The sequence below is a fragment of the Leishmania major genome, chromosome 32 (assembly GCF_000002725.2).
Source record: "Leishmania major strain Friedlin complete genome, chromosome 32".
NCBI classification, from domain to species: Eukaryota; Euglenozoa; class Kinetoplastea; order Trypanosomatida; family Trypanosomatidae; genus Leishmania; species Leishmania major.
In genome coordinates this window covers 903612-919980 of record NC_007273.2, presented here as the reverse complement: position 1 = coordinate 919980, position 16369 = coordinate 903612, and the positions used below count along the sequence as shown (strand labels likewise).

At 59.5% G+C, this 16369-nt stretch overlaps 5 protein-coding genes across 5 annotated transcripts; all 5 read left to right on the top strand.

Moving 5' to 3' along the window:
- Positions 1-45: 45 nt before the first annotated feature.
- LMJF_32_2340 (putative cytochrome-b5 reductase) lies at positions 46-1062 on the top strand (the record flags this gene model as incomplete). Its single annotated transcript, XM_001685505.1, has 1 exon — positions 46-1062. One exon carries the CDS (start codon positions 46-48, stop codon positions 1060-1062), a length of 1017 nt encoding a protein of 338 aa, XP_001685557.1.
- Positions 1063-4970: 3908 nt separating this feature from the next.
- Positions 4971-5390, top strand: LMJF_32_2330 (conserved hypothetical protein; the record flags this gene model as incomplete). Its single annotated transcript, XM_001685504.1, has 1 exon — positions 4971-5390. The coding sequence occupies one exon, from the start codon at positions 4971-4973 to the stop codon at positions 5388-5390; it is 420 nt and encodes a 139-aa protein (XP_001685556.1).
- A 988-nt stretch (positions 5391-6378) lies between these two features.
- LMJF_32_2320 (putative C-14 sterol reductase) lies at positions 6379-7692 on the top strand (the record flags this gene model as incomplete). Its single annotated transcript, XM_001685503.1, has 1 exon — positions 6379-7692. One exon carries the CDS (start codon positions 6379-6381, stop codon positions 7690-7692), a length of 1314 nt encoding a protein of 437 aa, XP_001685555.1.
- A 1468-nt stretch (positions 7693-9160) lies between these two features.
- Positions 9161-12850, top strand: LMJF_32_2310 (conserved hypothetical protein; the record flags this gene model as incomplete). The annotated part of the gene is made up of 1 exon (XM_001685502.1): positions 9161-12850. The coding sequence occupies one exon, from the start codon at positions 9161-9163 to the stop codon at positions 12848-12850; it is 3690 nt and encodes a 1229-aa protein (XP_001685554.1).
- Positions 12851-13816: 966 nt separating this feature from the next.
- Positions 13817-15178, top strand: LMJF_32_2300 (hypothetical protein; the record flags this gene model as incomplete). The annotated part of the gene is made up of 1 exon (XM_001685501.1): positions 13817-15178. One exon carries the CDS (start codon positions 13817-13819, stop codon positions 15176-15178), a length of 1362 nt encoding a protein of 453 aa, XP_001685553.1.
- Positions 15179-16369: the final 1191 nt, after the last annotated feature.

The following is a 16369-nucleotide window of genomic DNA, read 5'->3' as shown; positions in this document are numbered from 1 at the left end:
CCTCTTTCCCCTTTCTCCACCCCCTCCTCCCCCGCAGGCACCCTCATGGCCAAGTTCATGACCTTTGGCGCCGCAACCGCCCTCGGCGCTGCTTTCCACACCTACACCTCCTCCCAGCGCATGGCGGCTGAGTGCGCTGCGAAGAAGGAGGCGTTCACGACCAAGTTCAAGCCTTTTGTGCTGGGAGAGGTGCTCAACCTGGCTGAGGATGTCGCTATCTTCCGCTTTCTGCTGAACGACCCGAGCGACGTCTTCGACCTCGTGCCGTGCAGTACGCTGCAGGCACACTTCAAGGAGGGCGCGAACATGGTGGATCAGCCGATGCGCTTCTACACTCCCATCACGCCAAACGGGACGAAGGGCTACTTTGACCTTCTCGTCAAGAAGCAGCGGCCAGGCCGCTTCACCGAGCACCTCTTCTCTATGGACGTGGGTGAGTCGCTGCTGTTCCGTGCCATTCAGTACAAGCTAACGTACAAGAAGAATCGCTGGACCGATGTGGGCATGATCTGCGGTGGCACAGGCCTGTGCCCCATTCTGCAGTTCATGAACGCCTCTCTGGAAACGGAGGGCGATTCGACGAGGCTTAACATGCTTTTTGCCAACCGCTCAGAGAAGAAGATCCTGCTCAAGGGCTTGCTTGATGAGAAGGCCCGCGAGCACAAGGATCGACTGCAAATCTTTTACACGGTGGACAACTTTGACGACCCGGACATCATCGCGAATCCGGTGTACAAGAAAGGCGCTCCCTTGACGGTGGACGTCGCGAGCCAGCCGAGCACGAGCCCCGATGGCCGAAAGTACTTCCACGGCTTCAAGGGCTACATTGACGTGCCGATGTTGCAGGCGACGATGCCGAGGCCGTCACCGTCGACGCTGCTTCTCGTCTGCGGGCCCGACCCGATGATGGTGAAGGTGGTCGGTGCAGCACCGATGGTGCTGCGTGCCATGTCCGGCGGCCTCGCGTACCAGCCCTCAGGTGCAGTGCTGAACAACGCCGCGGATGTCTCCGGCTTCCTCGGCACCCTGGGCTATCAGAAGGAGATGGTCTACCGCTTCTGAGGCACCTATGTAGGTGAAGGCGAAGCTGTGGACACAAGAGCGCCACCATTTCAACAAAGAGTTTCTTGACCATCTTGGAAAGCCAAGCCATGTTGTAGCGTCAAGACACCACACACACACACACACACACACGCACACATATACACATGCCCAGACACTCACAAAGGCTGGATGGGGCAGCTGTTGCAGTAAAGGGGCGCTAGACGAGATGCTAGAGACTTGTGGGCAAGCTCAGTGGGTGTGGGTGTGTGTTGCCGAAACGGTATGTGTGTCTTTGCAGATCGTCTCTTGGGCCGCTGAAACCACTTGCTTGCCAGCGCTCCCTCACCTCCGACTATCGCCCCCCTCCACCTCTTCTCCTCTCTGAACTTATTCTTTCAGTTCTCTTTATGCGCTTGCAACGACCGCCTTGTCAGACAGTGCAAGCCCTCACCCTTATCCCGCTCTCTCTAACACCTTTTCTCTTGTTCCCCTTTTCTCTCGTGTTTCTTGTCATTGTAGGGGTGCGGTTGGCGGCTTACCTTGTGCAATGACAAGAGTACATGGCACGGCTCTTCAGGATTGCACAGACCCAGCGGAGCAGTATGGTGGGAAGGGCAGAGCGGGAATAGCTGGGAGCGGAGGTAGAAGCGTGCGCTCTTCTTGTATCTACTGACCCTCGACGAGTTGTCTGAGAAGCAAATACTCTCCGCTTCGCCAAAATGCTTCTCTTCCTGCAAAGTAACGTCGTCCGTTTCGTTGCCGTTGTCGGTCCTCGCCTTTTTCGTTTCGCCTGCAACGCATCTCGGGCCAGTGTGCAGAGGGAGGAAAAGGGGGAGGGACAAGCCTTTTGTTTTTGTTTTGCTTCTCCATAACCTTTGTTAAACGCAGATGTAGGAATGCACAGGCGCACGCCGGTACTTGCCTATGTGTCCGCGCGCATATCTGTGTCTGTGTCGCGCGCGCCCCCGGTAAGGGGGCGGGGAGGGGAGATGTGTTTCCTTCCCTTCGTGGCATTGTTCTCCCCTCCCTCCACCTCTCCCTCCCAAATGCCGAACCCCACTCGTGGGGATGCCGGGGCCAGGCACCCACGACGTAAAGGGGAGGAGGGAGGTCAGGGCGGTGCATCGCTACAGATGCCGGCGACCAGGTCCTGGATGGCGCTGCGTCGGGGCACCCCTCGCCCTCTGCGACAGCGTGCACGCTTGTGCCATCCATATCATTAGACAGGGCGTCAGCGTGACTCGGGCGTGTGTCCCACCACCACCCCCGGCCCTCGCGCACTGCCTGTTGGTGTGCGGGGAGCCTGCGCCACGCCGAGGAGGATGCACGGCGTGGCAACCGGCACGAGGGGCGCGGGTCGGGGGGTGGGGTAGCGTTTGAGGCAGGGGCCGTGCTGCGATGACCGGGCCGGCGCATTGCTGTGACGCGCGTGTCTAGCGCTGCTGCACACCACGCGAGGCGGGCCTGTGACGGGGCACGTGCGGGCTCGAGTTGGGCTGGGACTCCTGCTGTATGGCAGAGGGGTGGGGGTGGGGGCGGACACACCGGCAAAAAATGATTGGATACGTTCTATGCTTTCGGGGTCGATTCTCTGCCACTCGCTCTCTGCGAACGAGATTGAATAGAGTCGCGTACGGCAGGAGACACAGAGGTGTCTGCGTGGATGTTTTGCGAGTGATCTGTGCTGGAGTGAAATCTTTCCAGCCCCGCCATCGCACGCGCGGCGAGCCGCGTGCCACACAAGCACCAGCGATTTTAGTATGTTTTTTTCTTCTTACCTTCTTATTACTCCTCTCTCTTACATGATTTCGTGTTTCCTCTTCTTGCGCGCTGGCACATGTATTTTGTGTTTTTTTTTTTTAGACTGCGTGTAGATCGAAGGTTTGTCTGCGTATGTTGTTGCTAGCCATTGTGCATACGTGCGCATACCTGAGCGAGGGACTGAAAAGGAGAAACAGAAAATGAGAGGACTGGAAGCCAAGCCCTCCCCCTTCCTTCACCCACTCCCCTTTCCTCGCCCCCCCCCCACTTGTTTTGCCGCTACCCAATGCGTATGGATCGTGCGTATGGGTGCTTGCACACCTTGTTGCTCACGCGGTCCCTCTCTCTCTCCCTCTCTCTCTCCTAGGTATTCAGTCGAACAGGCTCTTCACAAAGAGAAGGAACCGAACAAGGAGGAGGAGGTGGTGGTGGTGAATCAAACAAGAGGCAGGAAGGCGGATTGCGCTTCGGCGTCTTGCCCGTGTCGTCATCACTTGCTGTTCTTTCTTCCTTTGTGTACTTCGTCTTCGGTGGCCCTATCTTCCTCGTTTTTGCTCTCATCGCTCGCGCTGCCCATGCGGACGTTAGCGTCGTGGTGTCTATGCGTGCGTTGTGTGTGTGTGCGCGTTGCGGTGCTGAAATACATCAAGAGAGGAACGCACACAAAACGAAAGGCGAACCAAACACCCCTTCGCCCCTACACTCTTGTGTAGTTGATGTCGTGTAATATATATATATATATATGTGGAATTTTCACCAGATGCTCCCATGATGGTGTGCCTGTGCGAGTGCGTGCAGAGGTATGCGCACAGGTGCGCATGAAAGCGTTTCGAGGCACGCGGATGAAACCTCCCATCACTCTCCCTTCTTCCAAAAGAGGAAAATACGAGATGGTTATGATGTGGAATGTGCCATAGCATCTTTCTCTGCTCATGAGTCTCTGTGCGTGCGTGTGTGTGTGTCTTTTCGAAGGGTAACTTTGGTTCATTCACCCCCTTCCCCCCCCTCTCTCTCCCCTCCCCTCCCTCCACATCCCTTTTCTTCGCTTATCGGAGTCGTGTGCGGTGCAGTTGTGCGCGTCGCTCTCTCTTTGTCGCGTTTTGTGCGTCGTGGTGGTGCCGTTTTGTTTTTTCATTTTTGTTTTTGGGCGTGCTCACTCTCTTCGCTTTGGTCTTCTTGCTTGCGGAAGAGGGTCGGTGGCTTTGTGGGCTTCTTAACATGTCTCTCTCCCTCTCCTCTTTCTGAGCCTCTCAGCCTACCCTCCTTCTCCTTCCTCCCGCGCTGGCTTTGGCGAGGGCCGTCTTGCTGTTTTCTATGGCATACGCGTTGGATTGTGCCGGCATGGATGACGGGCATGCGGATGCATAGGTCGATGAGTGGTCCATGCACGTGAGCGTGTGTGCATGCAGGGTTTCCCAGCTGTTTTCTTGGTTCCCCCTTTTGAATTTTGTTCGCCGTTACGAAAGGCGCTGACCAGCTTCATGCGTTCTCCGTTTCTTCCCGCCTGTGTTTCACCTACACACAATGCCGACACGACATCATGGAGAGAGACGAAGGCTGAACGTCGCATCTGTTTTGGCCAAACCCCAGCAACGAAATGGCGGCGGGACTCAGGCATTGCGGTGAGGGCACCGTCTCACGGCTGCACCATGCGCTGTTTGTGGCATTTCCACTCTTCCTCCTACGTTCTCCGCTGCCAGTCCCCCTCCTGCCCAACCCTCCCCACCTCTACAGTAAGCTTCTACTGCTCCTTTTCTTCAATCACGTGCTTACTATCACACCTCTGCCGCCAGCGTCCCATCAGAGGCCCCACAATTTCATCGCTCGCCCTCTGTCTATACTGATGCTCCCTCTGTTAGCGGTGCTTTATGATTCGTTTCTCTTTCGGCTCCGCTGGCGTCACCCGTGAACACAGACATTGACACCATCGCTGGCCCACTCGCAGAGACCCATCCATACAGCTGTGCCGATACGCCAGCGTTAAACAAGGGCGGCACACGTGCCCGGGTCAGAGCACCGCTCACAACCTTCCGAGGCACACGCGCACTTCTCCGCGCATCTTCGACTGCGCCATGCCTGTGCTCTCGTCGTCAGCACGGAACTCCCAGCCGCCCACAGAGGCGTCGGTGCCCTCGCGCGTTGTGGCGGCTCACCGAGCGGCGCCGATGTTCCTTGTGAACGCGTCTGTTGCCGGTGCTTGTGGCGCGCTCTCCGGTGTGGTCGGAAAACTTGCTGTGGAGTCCAGCCGCGTCCCGTCGCTGGTGCGGAGCGGTGGCCTCTACCTGCAGCTGGACCTGGCCACCATGGAGATGGTGCAGGCTGTCGTGCCATGGCTGCTGCGCATCGTTTTCTTTCTCATGAACGCCATTCTTACGGGATCGATGTGGCGCTTCTACTTGAAGGCACTCTCGCAAGGTCCGACACCAGTGTGCCAGATCCTGAATACTGGCACGAACTTCGTGGTGAGCGCGCTGGCTGGGCTTGTGTTTTTCGAGGAGGAGGTGACACCGATGTGGGGTGCTGGTGCGCTCTTGATTGTCTTGGGCCTGGCGCTGGTAGTGTCCGACCCGCAAGTGAGCGTCTGAAGGGGCAGCGAAGGCGAATTGTGAAGAGGTGTAAGCATGTTGGCGGTTTCCGCCAAAGGCTGTTCGCGACGGTGTGCGAAAGGAAGACGGCGACGTGCCGAGGACATTGCTGATGCCCCCTTTTTGCACGCAGCACAAGCGCCGCGCCTGTCCTTTGTTCTGCGACAAAAGAGGGCGTGGTCTTGGTGCCTGCCGCGCTCTTTCAAGTCACATGAAGATGCAAGACGAAGCGCGCTTGCGCTACTACCTCATTCTCCTTCCCTTCCCTTACCCCTTCCCTACCCTTCATCTCCTGTGTTCTCTTCCTCGCCGGCTCTGCTCATTTGATATCGGCCACGGGTCCATCTGCTGTGTAGGTATCGGCGGTTCGTCAAGTCAAACCACGCAGCGCACAAGAGCCACAACGAGGGAGAAAAAAAAACCACAACAAACGGAAAGTGCCGTCTAGTGAGGGCGCCCTTTGTTTTGCTCGCATACCCGCATCTTCCGCGCTCCACAAGCGTGCGGTCCCCTCACCTCTCTTCCTCGCTACACACACGCGCGCACACACACACACACACACAAACACAGTTTTGTAGAGTATTGGAGGGAGCGGAGTGGCGGTCGTGTTAGGGTGTACATGTTTAGGTTTGCTTTTTCCCTCTTTAGTGCTGCTGCTGCTGCTGCGACCGCGCGCGCTCTCTATACATGTATGGGTGTCGCGGGGCTCTCTCGCTGGTGATTTTGTGGCTCGCGTGACTCATCTATTTCAGGGAATAGGAGTGGCGGGAGGGAGCGGTGCTCGGCACGAAGCGGCTTCTCTCCTTTTCTATCGCTGCTTCCGCACGCATCCACGTGAAAGCGCTTTGTCCGCCGGGCACTCCACGGCCACTGCACGATTGATGCTGCATACCGCCACCGCGGATCAGCTTCCCGTTCGACTTTGACACTTCCACTCGCCCTTCCGCTGCTTTTGCGTGTCATTTCGCTCCCCTCTCACAGTGTAACCATGGCGAAAGGCAGAGGAGGTGCTTCCAAGGCAGAGGCGAATCTTCTGCAGCCCTGCACAAAAACCTACGAATGGGGCGGCCCGGTGGGAGCCCTCTTCATGGTTGCCTTTCTCCCCACACTGGTTGTAGCGCTGAACAGCCTGTGCGCTGGGGAGCGGTGCAGCCTCATGCAGGCAGTGCGACTGCCTGCACTGATGAAGGAGGTGGTGCAGGGCGCTTGGCCGATGCTGCGGACGGCGATCGGCATCGAGCTTGTGTGGATCGCCGCTCACGCCGTATTTTCTATCCTTCCTATTGGCAAGCTCGTCCACGGTGGCGAGCTTCGCAGCGGCGAGCGGCTTGCCTACCGCATGAACGCCATCCACGCCTTCGTCGTTGCTCACCTCGTACTCTTTGGCCTGCACTTCGCCTCCATTCTCAACATGGCTGCTGTGGCCGACCTCTACCACCCCCTCATGATCGGCGCCATTCTCATCTCGTTCGCCATGTCGGTCGTGCTGTATGCGGCGTCGTACCGCAGCCGCAACGTACTCACGGCTCTCGGTGGCAACAGCGGGTGCGTCCTTTACGACTTTTGGGTCGGCCGCGAGCTGAACCCGCGCACCGGTCCGCTGGACTGGAAGCTGATGTGCGAACTCCGTCCTGGTCTCATTGGCTGGAGCATTCTTAACTGGGCATTCGTGTGCAAGTCGGTCGAGCTGGGTACCGTGACGCCGAGCATCGTGCTCACCGCACTTTTCGAGTCCTTCTACGTGCTGGACGGTCTGCTGCTGGAGGCGGGAAACCTCAGCATGATGGACATTGTGACGGACGGCTTTGGCTTTATGCTGTGCTTCGGTGACCTTGCGTGGGTGCCGTTTACGTACACCCTGCAGACAAAGTACCTCGTCCACCACCCCGTGCACCTCTCGCTCGTGCATCTGTGCCTCTGCGCCTCCCTTTCTGCCACCGGCTACCTTATCTTTCGCAATGCGAACACGGAAAAGGACCGCTTCCGCAAAAATCCGCAGGACCCGCGCGTGCAGCACCTGCGCGTCATGAGGACCTCCAACGGCAAGTCTCTCATCATCTCCGGCTACTGGGGCGTGTGCCGGCACCCAAACTACGTTGGTGACTGGCTGATGGCGCTCGGCTGGGCGGCGTTCAGCGGCACGGCAGAGTGGCTGCCGTACTTTCATCCTCTTTACTTTGGCTTCCTCCTCATGCACCGTCAGCTGCGCGATGAACAGCAGATGCGAGAGAAGTACGGCAAGGAGGACTGGAGCGCGTTCTGCCGCGTCGTCAAGTATCGGCTGTTCCCGTACATATATTAGGTGAGTAGACGAGAGAAACCAGAGCGAGGAACGAGGGCCTGTGTGTGTGTGTCTGTGTATGTGGTGCGGTGATCGACCCCAGCGAAAAATGCAACGGAATAAAACGCGAAGAGAACGTACGCGGATCCGCCGCGTCCGCAGAGAACGGAATATACGAGCGAAGGGCAAGGAGCGCCGTTTTCCACCAATGTCGTGCGTGCGCTGCGTGCTGCCTTTCCCACGCCTCGTCCGCTGGACTCGCTGCCGTGATTGTATCGATGAGCCCGTTTTCTTCTCATGTGCACTTGTGTTGGGCAGAAAGGGAAACGGCGCGCTGGGGGGGGTGCATGTGCGTGTGTGTGTGGGGGGATGTGCGGTCCTCCTCCCCCCCTCCTCCTCAGCTGAGCGGACAAGGCAAGCGGAACCGACGAGAGAAGGAACATATATACATGCAATCGACAGCGGGGTGTCTTCCTCCTCGCGAGCATGTGTCTGAGTCGTGAAGGCGCGCAATGGTCTTCGGATGGTGTCTTACATAGCTGGTGACGCGGACACCACCGCTCTCATCAAAGCAGAATTTCTCTTTTCTCCCGCTTTCAAAGCTTGCAGACGACTTGCTGATGGTGTGGGGTGTGGGGGCGCTGCCATGAAGTGCCTCTCGAGAGCGTGGGCAAGCAGGACTCGCGTGCTCCGCCTGTCATCTGACAAGTCAAGCGCGCTGCCGCCCGCCATATGCGAACCACTGCGGTTTGGTGTTGTCGGCGCACCGCTGCTGTACAGACCACGTGGGTGTTGTATGTGCCCCGCGTCTAGCGCTGCGTGACGCCGATAGCGACTGCCTCGCAACTGCGGTCTCTTTGCTCGGTCCATCTTCTACCCTCTTCCTCCATTTTAACACAGAGAGCGTGCCACCAATTTCTGAACCGCTTGCGCTTCCTTCGCGGGAAGGTCCACCGAAGCGTGCGCGCTGGAGAGCGCTGTCGCGGCATCTCCGTCCAACCCCCCTTCCCCTTCCCACCAACCCACCCGAACAAAGAGCGTATGCACATCACTCCCACGGGCTGCTGTCGCGATCGCTCCCCCTCCCCATCGTTTGCCGCTCGCGTGCGTGCGTGTAGCACGGACACACACGAAGGAACAAAAAGACACGCTCACATTCCGCGTCCATAAACGTACATAGACAGAGAGAGAGAGAGAAGGGGGCAGGGTCATACATATACACGTCGAGCCATCAGCGTGCTCCTGGTAGAGGTCCTTTGTTCCTCTTTATTCGTCCGTTTTTCGTTTTGCCTGTTGGCCTTTCTCTGCCGAGTCCACGGCTGAGCAGGAAGCACGTGAGCGATACGCATAGACACACACGGACGCGCACACATAGAGGCCTATAGAGAGGCGTTCATGAGCACGTCCACTCTGCGTTGCCTCTTTCAAGGTGTACTGTAGGGAGGCACAAAGTGTGTGAGAGAGAGAGGAAGGAGTTGATAGCGTCGCCATGTCGTGGGTTCGCGTCGAGTGCAGCGGTGGCTATTGCTACGCAGCTCCTTCTCACGGCCGGTGCGTCCCCAAGCTGGATGGAATGGCGCGGCTCTTTCAGGTCCCATTCTGCCTTCGGCAGCTACACACCTTCACCACACTGAGCGACAATGCCCCTGCCATCTCTGGCTGTAACAACAGCGATTCGTGTGGTGTTCTTGGCACGAATGAGAGTGTGAATGTTTGCATCATCGTTGATCAACGCAACTTGGGGGGCCACCTTGGCCTCACGACGGTTGCCGTCGGTGACGAGGAGGACGCCGGGCTGTCGGACTCGCCACCGCTGCGCCTGCTGCTCAATCGTGTTTTTGCGGTGCTCTGCAGCACGAGCGAGCGCGGTGTGCAAGTTCTGTTGGACGCACTCTGCACCCGCGCACCGCCGCCACTGACGGCAGTGGCGAGCGCTGAGGCCGCTATCGTGCATGAGGATGATGGTGGGCCACGCGTGCCACCTGCGCTGTGGCTCGCACGGAGCCAAGAGACAGGCAGCACTCCGCAGAACACCCCCAGAAGCGTCGGCACCTCGTCCAATCGACGATTCCTTTCCAAGCTTATGCAGGGCTACTCCGCCGCCGAGGATGTGACCGGGGCTGCAGAAAAACTGTCCCTGCAGCCGCTCTCTTCGGATATGGTGGCCACAACAAAGCCGAACCACGCGGCACGCACACTACCACAAGTGGCATCCGGCACTGCAAACACGCTGCCCGCGCATCCGTCCACCGCCTTCTCCGAATTTCCCGGGTCGACCTCGCTGGTGATACGACCTCCCTTGAGCTACGCCGCTGCGCTGCGCCGTCGCTCGTTGCTTTTCTTTCTACCGCAAGGTGTTGTGCCACTGAGCGTGCTGGCGATCCACCTTCAGCTCTCCTCGCGGCCAGTGAAGTGCCAGCAGAAGGAAGCCGCATCCGCACCCTGCGGTGGTGGGGTCGTCGACGCTCAAAGGATTGCACTGACCTCAATAGGAAGCGCTTCTACCGGCACTGGCGGCTTTACAAGATCGCTTCATGCCGTTCTTCTCGAAGAGCTAGAGCACGTGCGCGTCGGCGCCGTGCGAGCAGGAGAGGGCCACGGGCGCAACTGTGCCTCTTGCGCGTCCGAGCAGGGGTGTTACTGCGCGGTGCGGGTGCACTGTGTTTCGCACTTGCGACGGCGGAGTGACAAGCTGCTCAGGCAAAGCTCCAGCTGGGCCGCCGTGGCACGCACGGCCGAGGAAAGCGGCAGGGTGTTGGTGTGGGCGATTGCGCGGTTGCTTGCGGGCAGCGAGAGGCCGATGCGCACGAGTCAAGCCACGGACCTGGGGCGCCTCCTCTTGCATGATCTGTGGGCTGGTGAGCACTGCACCGGCGGCGATGGGGGGAGGGAAACCGCTGCTAAAGATCGCGCGGCGTCAACAGCGCAGGCAGGCGTGACGCCTCTCGTGGCTGTTTACTCGCCATCGGGTCTGCTGTTTGCCTCTGCCAAGTTCTCGATGCTTCTCAGTCACGAGGAGCAGGTGCTGCTGTCGGCTGCTGCGATCGACCGTTTGGCTCGCTACGCGGCACCTCTCTCGTTGTGCAGGCCTCATGCAAGTGCGGCAGCCGCCGATGCGCTCAGCTGGACATCCTGGCCAATGCGCATGGGTGAAGCCGCAGGCAAGCCTTCCGCGGCGGTGGTAATGGACGTGCTCCTCATCACTGTTGGCGACGCCTTGGCCTTTTGCCTGGCCTTTCCACGTGCGCCGTCTTCGGCATCCGTGCCACCGTTGTCGTCGTTGCGGTCGGTGCAGTTGCTTCTGGAGTCCACCGTGTCAAAGGCCTGCTCTCGTGTCGAGGTGCCTTCGACCAGAACAAACGCACCGCTAGCCTCCGCTTTGGTGTTTGCATGCACGCACAGCACTGCCCCTTACACGCCAACCTTCCACGATGCCCTTTTCGCAGTGACAGCACTCGAGGACGCTCTGGACGCGGCGAAGGAGACGTCGTCCGCAGTGTCCGCCAACTCGGCGGCTGGTGAGCAGGTGGGCGTCGCACAATACGTGCACCAGGTGCTTTGGCAAGAGATGTTCCACACGCAGACACCAAATGAACAGGGTACCGGTACCACAGCGGGGGCCGCACCAGCTCCCACTAGTGGCGCGACATCGACACCGCGCCAGGCGAACGTGAGCGCTGCGGTGGCCGCGAGCATCTTCAGGAACAGCACTGGCGGGGATGGACGCCATCCGCACAGCGTGTCAAGTGCGCTTCAGAAGGTCTTCTCGTGCCTTCCACTGCGCCACAACGACCCGAGTAACGGCGTCGCCTCGAGGCAACTGTACATCACCGCTGCGCAGCAGCAGTCCAGCACCTACGTGAAGCAGTCGAACACAGGGGCGCACCTGTCGTCGCCGGTACCGCTACTGAATGCGTATTGGACGCGGTGCAGCAACCCGTACACCGCCTTTCTGCTGGCCATGCCGCTGGAGGAGATGCTGTGCTACGTCGCTGCCCTCGTCACCCGCAATGAGCTGGGCACGCTGCGGCCCAGCTATGAGCTGGGGTTGCACTCGTTCTTCTTTCTACAACGGCCTGTTGCAGCCGCGGAAGCCAAGCACCGGCACGCTGCACCCGCGAAGGCGTCGGGTTCGCGAACGTGCAAGAATGCGAGTGTTGACGCGCAGCTGCCAGCACCGCCGACGCGGTTCGGCGTCTCGTTCGCTCGATTTCGCTTGCAGCAGTCGCCTTGCAGTCACGCTGTCATACCGGAGGAATGGGCCGACGCGGATGGCGCACCCGACGGCTCTGGCGGCCGGCTGGCCTTCTTTGAGGACCCCTCGCTGCTGTTACGACTCCACACGCATGGTGTGTCACTCGAAGGCAGCACAGTAGATGGGAAGCATGGGGAGGGCAAAGGCAGTGAGCGCGCCTGCAGAGACACCAGCCAGCGGCTGAAAGAGTCCTCGTCCATGGACGTCGCGCTAGAGACGCAGGTGTCTGTGGTGCCCGTGTGGACGCTTCTACAGGCTGCACCTGATGAGTCGCTGGCAACCAGGGAGCGCAGCGGCTCGGGCACGGAAACGAGCGACTCGGACTCGTTCGCCGCGGCCGATGACTTCCGTGGCGTTCACAGGTCTGTCCCCTCCAGCGCCGGCGAAGACGTGCAGCTGGTCACCTCACTCCATTACGCTTGTCCGCAGCGGCTCCGCCGCCGCGAGCCGGCGCCTTCGCCGGTGAACGCAACGCTCTCGACACCTCCACCTGCCTCTACGCAGCATACATCTTCCCCGATTTTGCCGCATCCACAACCCTTGGACCACTTACTGCAGGCAAATGCCACCAACACTGCCGACGTGAGACCCAAGAAAGGCTCTGTTGCTCTGGCATGGTGTCAAGTGGAGGCGGTGGTGAGCATCTGCGGCGACATTACGGGAACAGGACAGAGCATGATGGCGAAGGCCCTGCAGCGCCATGCGCTCTCCAGATCCGCAGAAGCAGAACTCATGGGCACGGGTCACAAACACGGCAGCGGCGGCGCTTCCGCGCTATCTGCTGCCGCGCCGCCGGACAGCCTTCCAGAGGAGTGGGAGTACGCTGCTGGTGCTCCACAAAAGCTGGTGGATCTGTGTCGCGAGGTGGTGTGGTGTCAGGAAGCGGCTCTGGCGCTGTTGGAGGGGGCTTCCTGTTTCACTTAGAGACCGTGAAGGGGGATAGGATGCGATAGGAAAGCACCGCTCAACTCCTTCACTCGTCCTCGTTCATGGCAAGCCGGTGTGTAATTACCATTACTTGTAAAGGCGAGATTGTGCTGCAGCCTTCAACAAAGTATACAACCAAGAGGAACAGAGTAAACGCCATCTTCGCAATGTATCCTGTGCACAAAAACGTACACGCACACACACACACACACACACACACACACACACACACACACGCAGAGAGAGAGGCGGAGAGGTATGTGGTAAAGAAGCACACGGCGTCTGGCGAGGAGTGTCGCCGCACCGCTCTTCCGACTCCATCCCCCTTCATATCCCACAGTCTCTGATCACTGCTGCGAAACTAAATTCACGTGCGGGGAGCAGGGTGCGGGTGGAGAGCGGAGGCCGTGGGTGGCGGCATCAGAGAGGCACCACTTCCACCACCGATGCCGTCTACCGCGCTCATTGCCCTCAAGAGCCGCGCCGCTCACCACGCTCTTCTCCCCCTTTTTCCTCGAAGGGGCGGGCGTCGTTCAGGCACCTTGTGCACTCTCATCTCTCCTTCCTTCTTTTCGCTCCTCTTGATACTGCACACGTGTTGACAGACACGTAAACGCATCTCCATTGCAGAGTGCGTGCCGCTCCGTATTCCCTCCTCCCGGGCCCCGCCTCGAAGGGCCGTCTTTGACAGCACCGTGCAACTCGGCAGCCGCAACGTCTCTCTTTCTCTCGCAGTGCTGTAAGTGTCTGTGTCTGTGTAGTCGCTCCTGCGAGTACGCTGGAGGTGGAGTGCCTCCGCTACTTTTTTTGTATGTGTGTGCCGCGGCTGCTGCGCGCACTGGCTACGCGGGTGATCTCGCTCGCTTCCATTATGGTGCGACTGCCGACAGCGTCAATCGAGCGACGTCGGCGTTTTCGCTTCTTTTGGTTGTTGCTTTGTGGCTGTTTGCATCACTGCAAGCCATGCCGGGTCGACCCGGCTCTGCGGAGGAGCTGTACGGGCTTGTGTGTGCTCTGCAAAAGCAGCAGCAGCTGACACAGGTCGACCTCCGCGCGGTGCAACGGCGCACCGAGGCGCTACGGCAGGAGCTGCACTGTCAGGAAGCACTTATTGCCGAAGAGCAGGCGAAGCGTGAAGAGCTCGCCGCAAAACACACGCCAGGCGATGCCGAGCTCCGGCTTGCGGAGGCGCACGCAAGGGGAGCTGCACGGGCCAGTGCCGACGCGGCGCAGGAGTTGCGTGGTGCGAGACGGGCCTTTCTGCAGAAGTGCCATGCCCAGGTTCTCTCGGTCGGGAAAGGGCCAACGGATCCTAGACGGTCCGGCGCGCCCGTTGCGCCAAGCAACTGCACACCTCTTTCCTCTGCTGCAGATGAGTCGAGCTCAGGCTCCTTAAGTGCCGTGGGGCTCGGTCCACGCCGTGAGGCGACGCTCATGCCGGCTGCGGCTGTGCGTCAGCTGCTCCTCTTGCTGAGAGAAAAGCTGATGCGGTGCATCGAGGTGGGCTCGACGGCGGTGCCTGCCCCGTTCGTTGTCGCATCTGTCGTGGCGCCAGCGACGGAGGGGGGTTCAAGTGAGCAGCCTCGTGACTGCAGACCTTCCGACGAGCAAGGTGCAGCCGCTAAAGTGGCCACCAGTGTGATGTCTCCGCTTACCGCTGCGAAAAGCCCTCACGGGCCGCCATCAAAATCCGTGACGGATGCGTGTGTGCGTGGCGCAGCTGATGACCAAAGCCCCCCCCGTGAAAAGAAACGTATCGGCTTTGCACCGGAGTGCTGCTTCGAGCGGGTGACGGCCGTGCCCGCCGCCAACGTGAACCGCGGCACGAGAGAAACGTGGCTGACGGAGGGTGCACCTGGTGCCTGCGGCAGCACTGCAGTTGTGCCACCGGCTGCTAACGTAACGCTCGATGGCGACAACCACCCTTCGAACGCCTGCCTGAGAAACGACTCACGCCCGCGCACACAACGCTTCGACGGCCACTTCACCGTGCGTGTTGCCTCGCGCTCGGCGACACTCGTTGCCGAGGCCGCAGCCATGGGAGCAAAGCGCCAGCGCGCCTCCGAAGCCGCGATCGCCGCCCAGTCATCACCCCCTAAAGCCGCAAGAGCGGATGGTGATAAGGGTGTTTCTGCCTCCAGGGCGCCACAGGGCGCCGGTGTCGCCGCTGCCTTTCCACCCGCGTATACGAGCAATCGAGACCGTCTTGTTGCCCCAGTAGACTTGCTGTCGCCGCGGTCTGCCGAGGCTCGGCGCAACGGCAGCAGTGGATCGGGCCGACGCACAGTGTGGACATGGACGCGCGGCACGTCGCGTGAGCCATGAGGCGGGAGAGAGGGGGGAGGGGTAGCGACAATAAAAACAAAACGTCTGAGTTGGTCAGAGCTGAGGAGCCGTGGCGCCGGCGAACAGTACGCGGCGTTGTGCGAGAGATTTGGTGATGTGGCCCTTTTTTTCCCCGTCTTTTGCGTCTTCTCGTTCCCTGTTTATGAGTGTGGTTTAACCCCCCCCCCTTGGTTCCTTGTGCGCCTTCTTTCACTTGGCGTCATCTGCTACCGTCTTCAGATAATACCAAGAAATTGCCTGGCTCGTTGAGGGACGGGGCACGGAGGGGTGCTCTGCCCCCCTTCACGCTCAGTTGCTGATCTGCTGTGCCATGCCCTACCCCCTTTCCCCTCGCGCGCTGCGAGTGTGTAGCGGTGCCGCTTTTGTTTTTGTGACCCCTTGGTGTCGTTTCTCCAGGCTGCCGCTCGGGGCGGCTTCTGCTTTGTGTTTTCTGCTTCTGCTATCCGTCCTTCTTCACTGTTTCCATGTGCGCAGTACTCGATCACACTTACAAAACCGAGAAAAAAACGTGCATAGTGGACGGGGGCGTAGAGGCCCCGTCGGGTTTCGGCTCTCGGCCCATCATCTTGATCACTCCATTCGGGCGACTTGGTGTGCAGCGGCATCTGCGTGTCCAGGGTGGTGCGGTGCCATTTTTTTTTGTGCGCCTCCTCCTTCCCTTTGTTGGACAAACCGCATTACGGAGGCATTAGCGATGCGGAACGGAAGAAGCATGCGTCATACTGCGTCATCATTGCCCGTGGCGCAGCAGACGGGTATGCAGAAGCGGAGCAACTACCGCTTCTCCATCTCGACATCCCTTCACATTCGTCGTTCTCCCACCTCTTCTTTTCGTGTTTTTGTTTTTGCTCCTCGTTGTGTGTCATTGTTTTTGGTTGCTTGGCGACTGTTTCGATGGCTTCATGTGCCTCAGGTGTACCAAAGCACTTAGCACTCCCTGTTCCGCCCTCCTCTTCCTCTAGGCGCGGGTGTGTGCCCTTTTATGCGGTTTGGTTGCAGACATAGAGAGGTGTGTTCATGTGCATCTTTCCTCACGTGCGCCCGGATATGCACATTGCATGAGGTGCCGTGTGGACGTCATCGTTACTACCGCAACCGTTCGGAAAACGAAACGAGGCCAAAGTATCGCCCTCGTGTATCGGTGCGCACGCCTCTTCCTTTGCCTTTTCT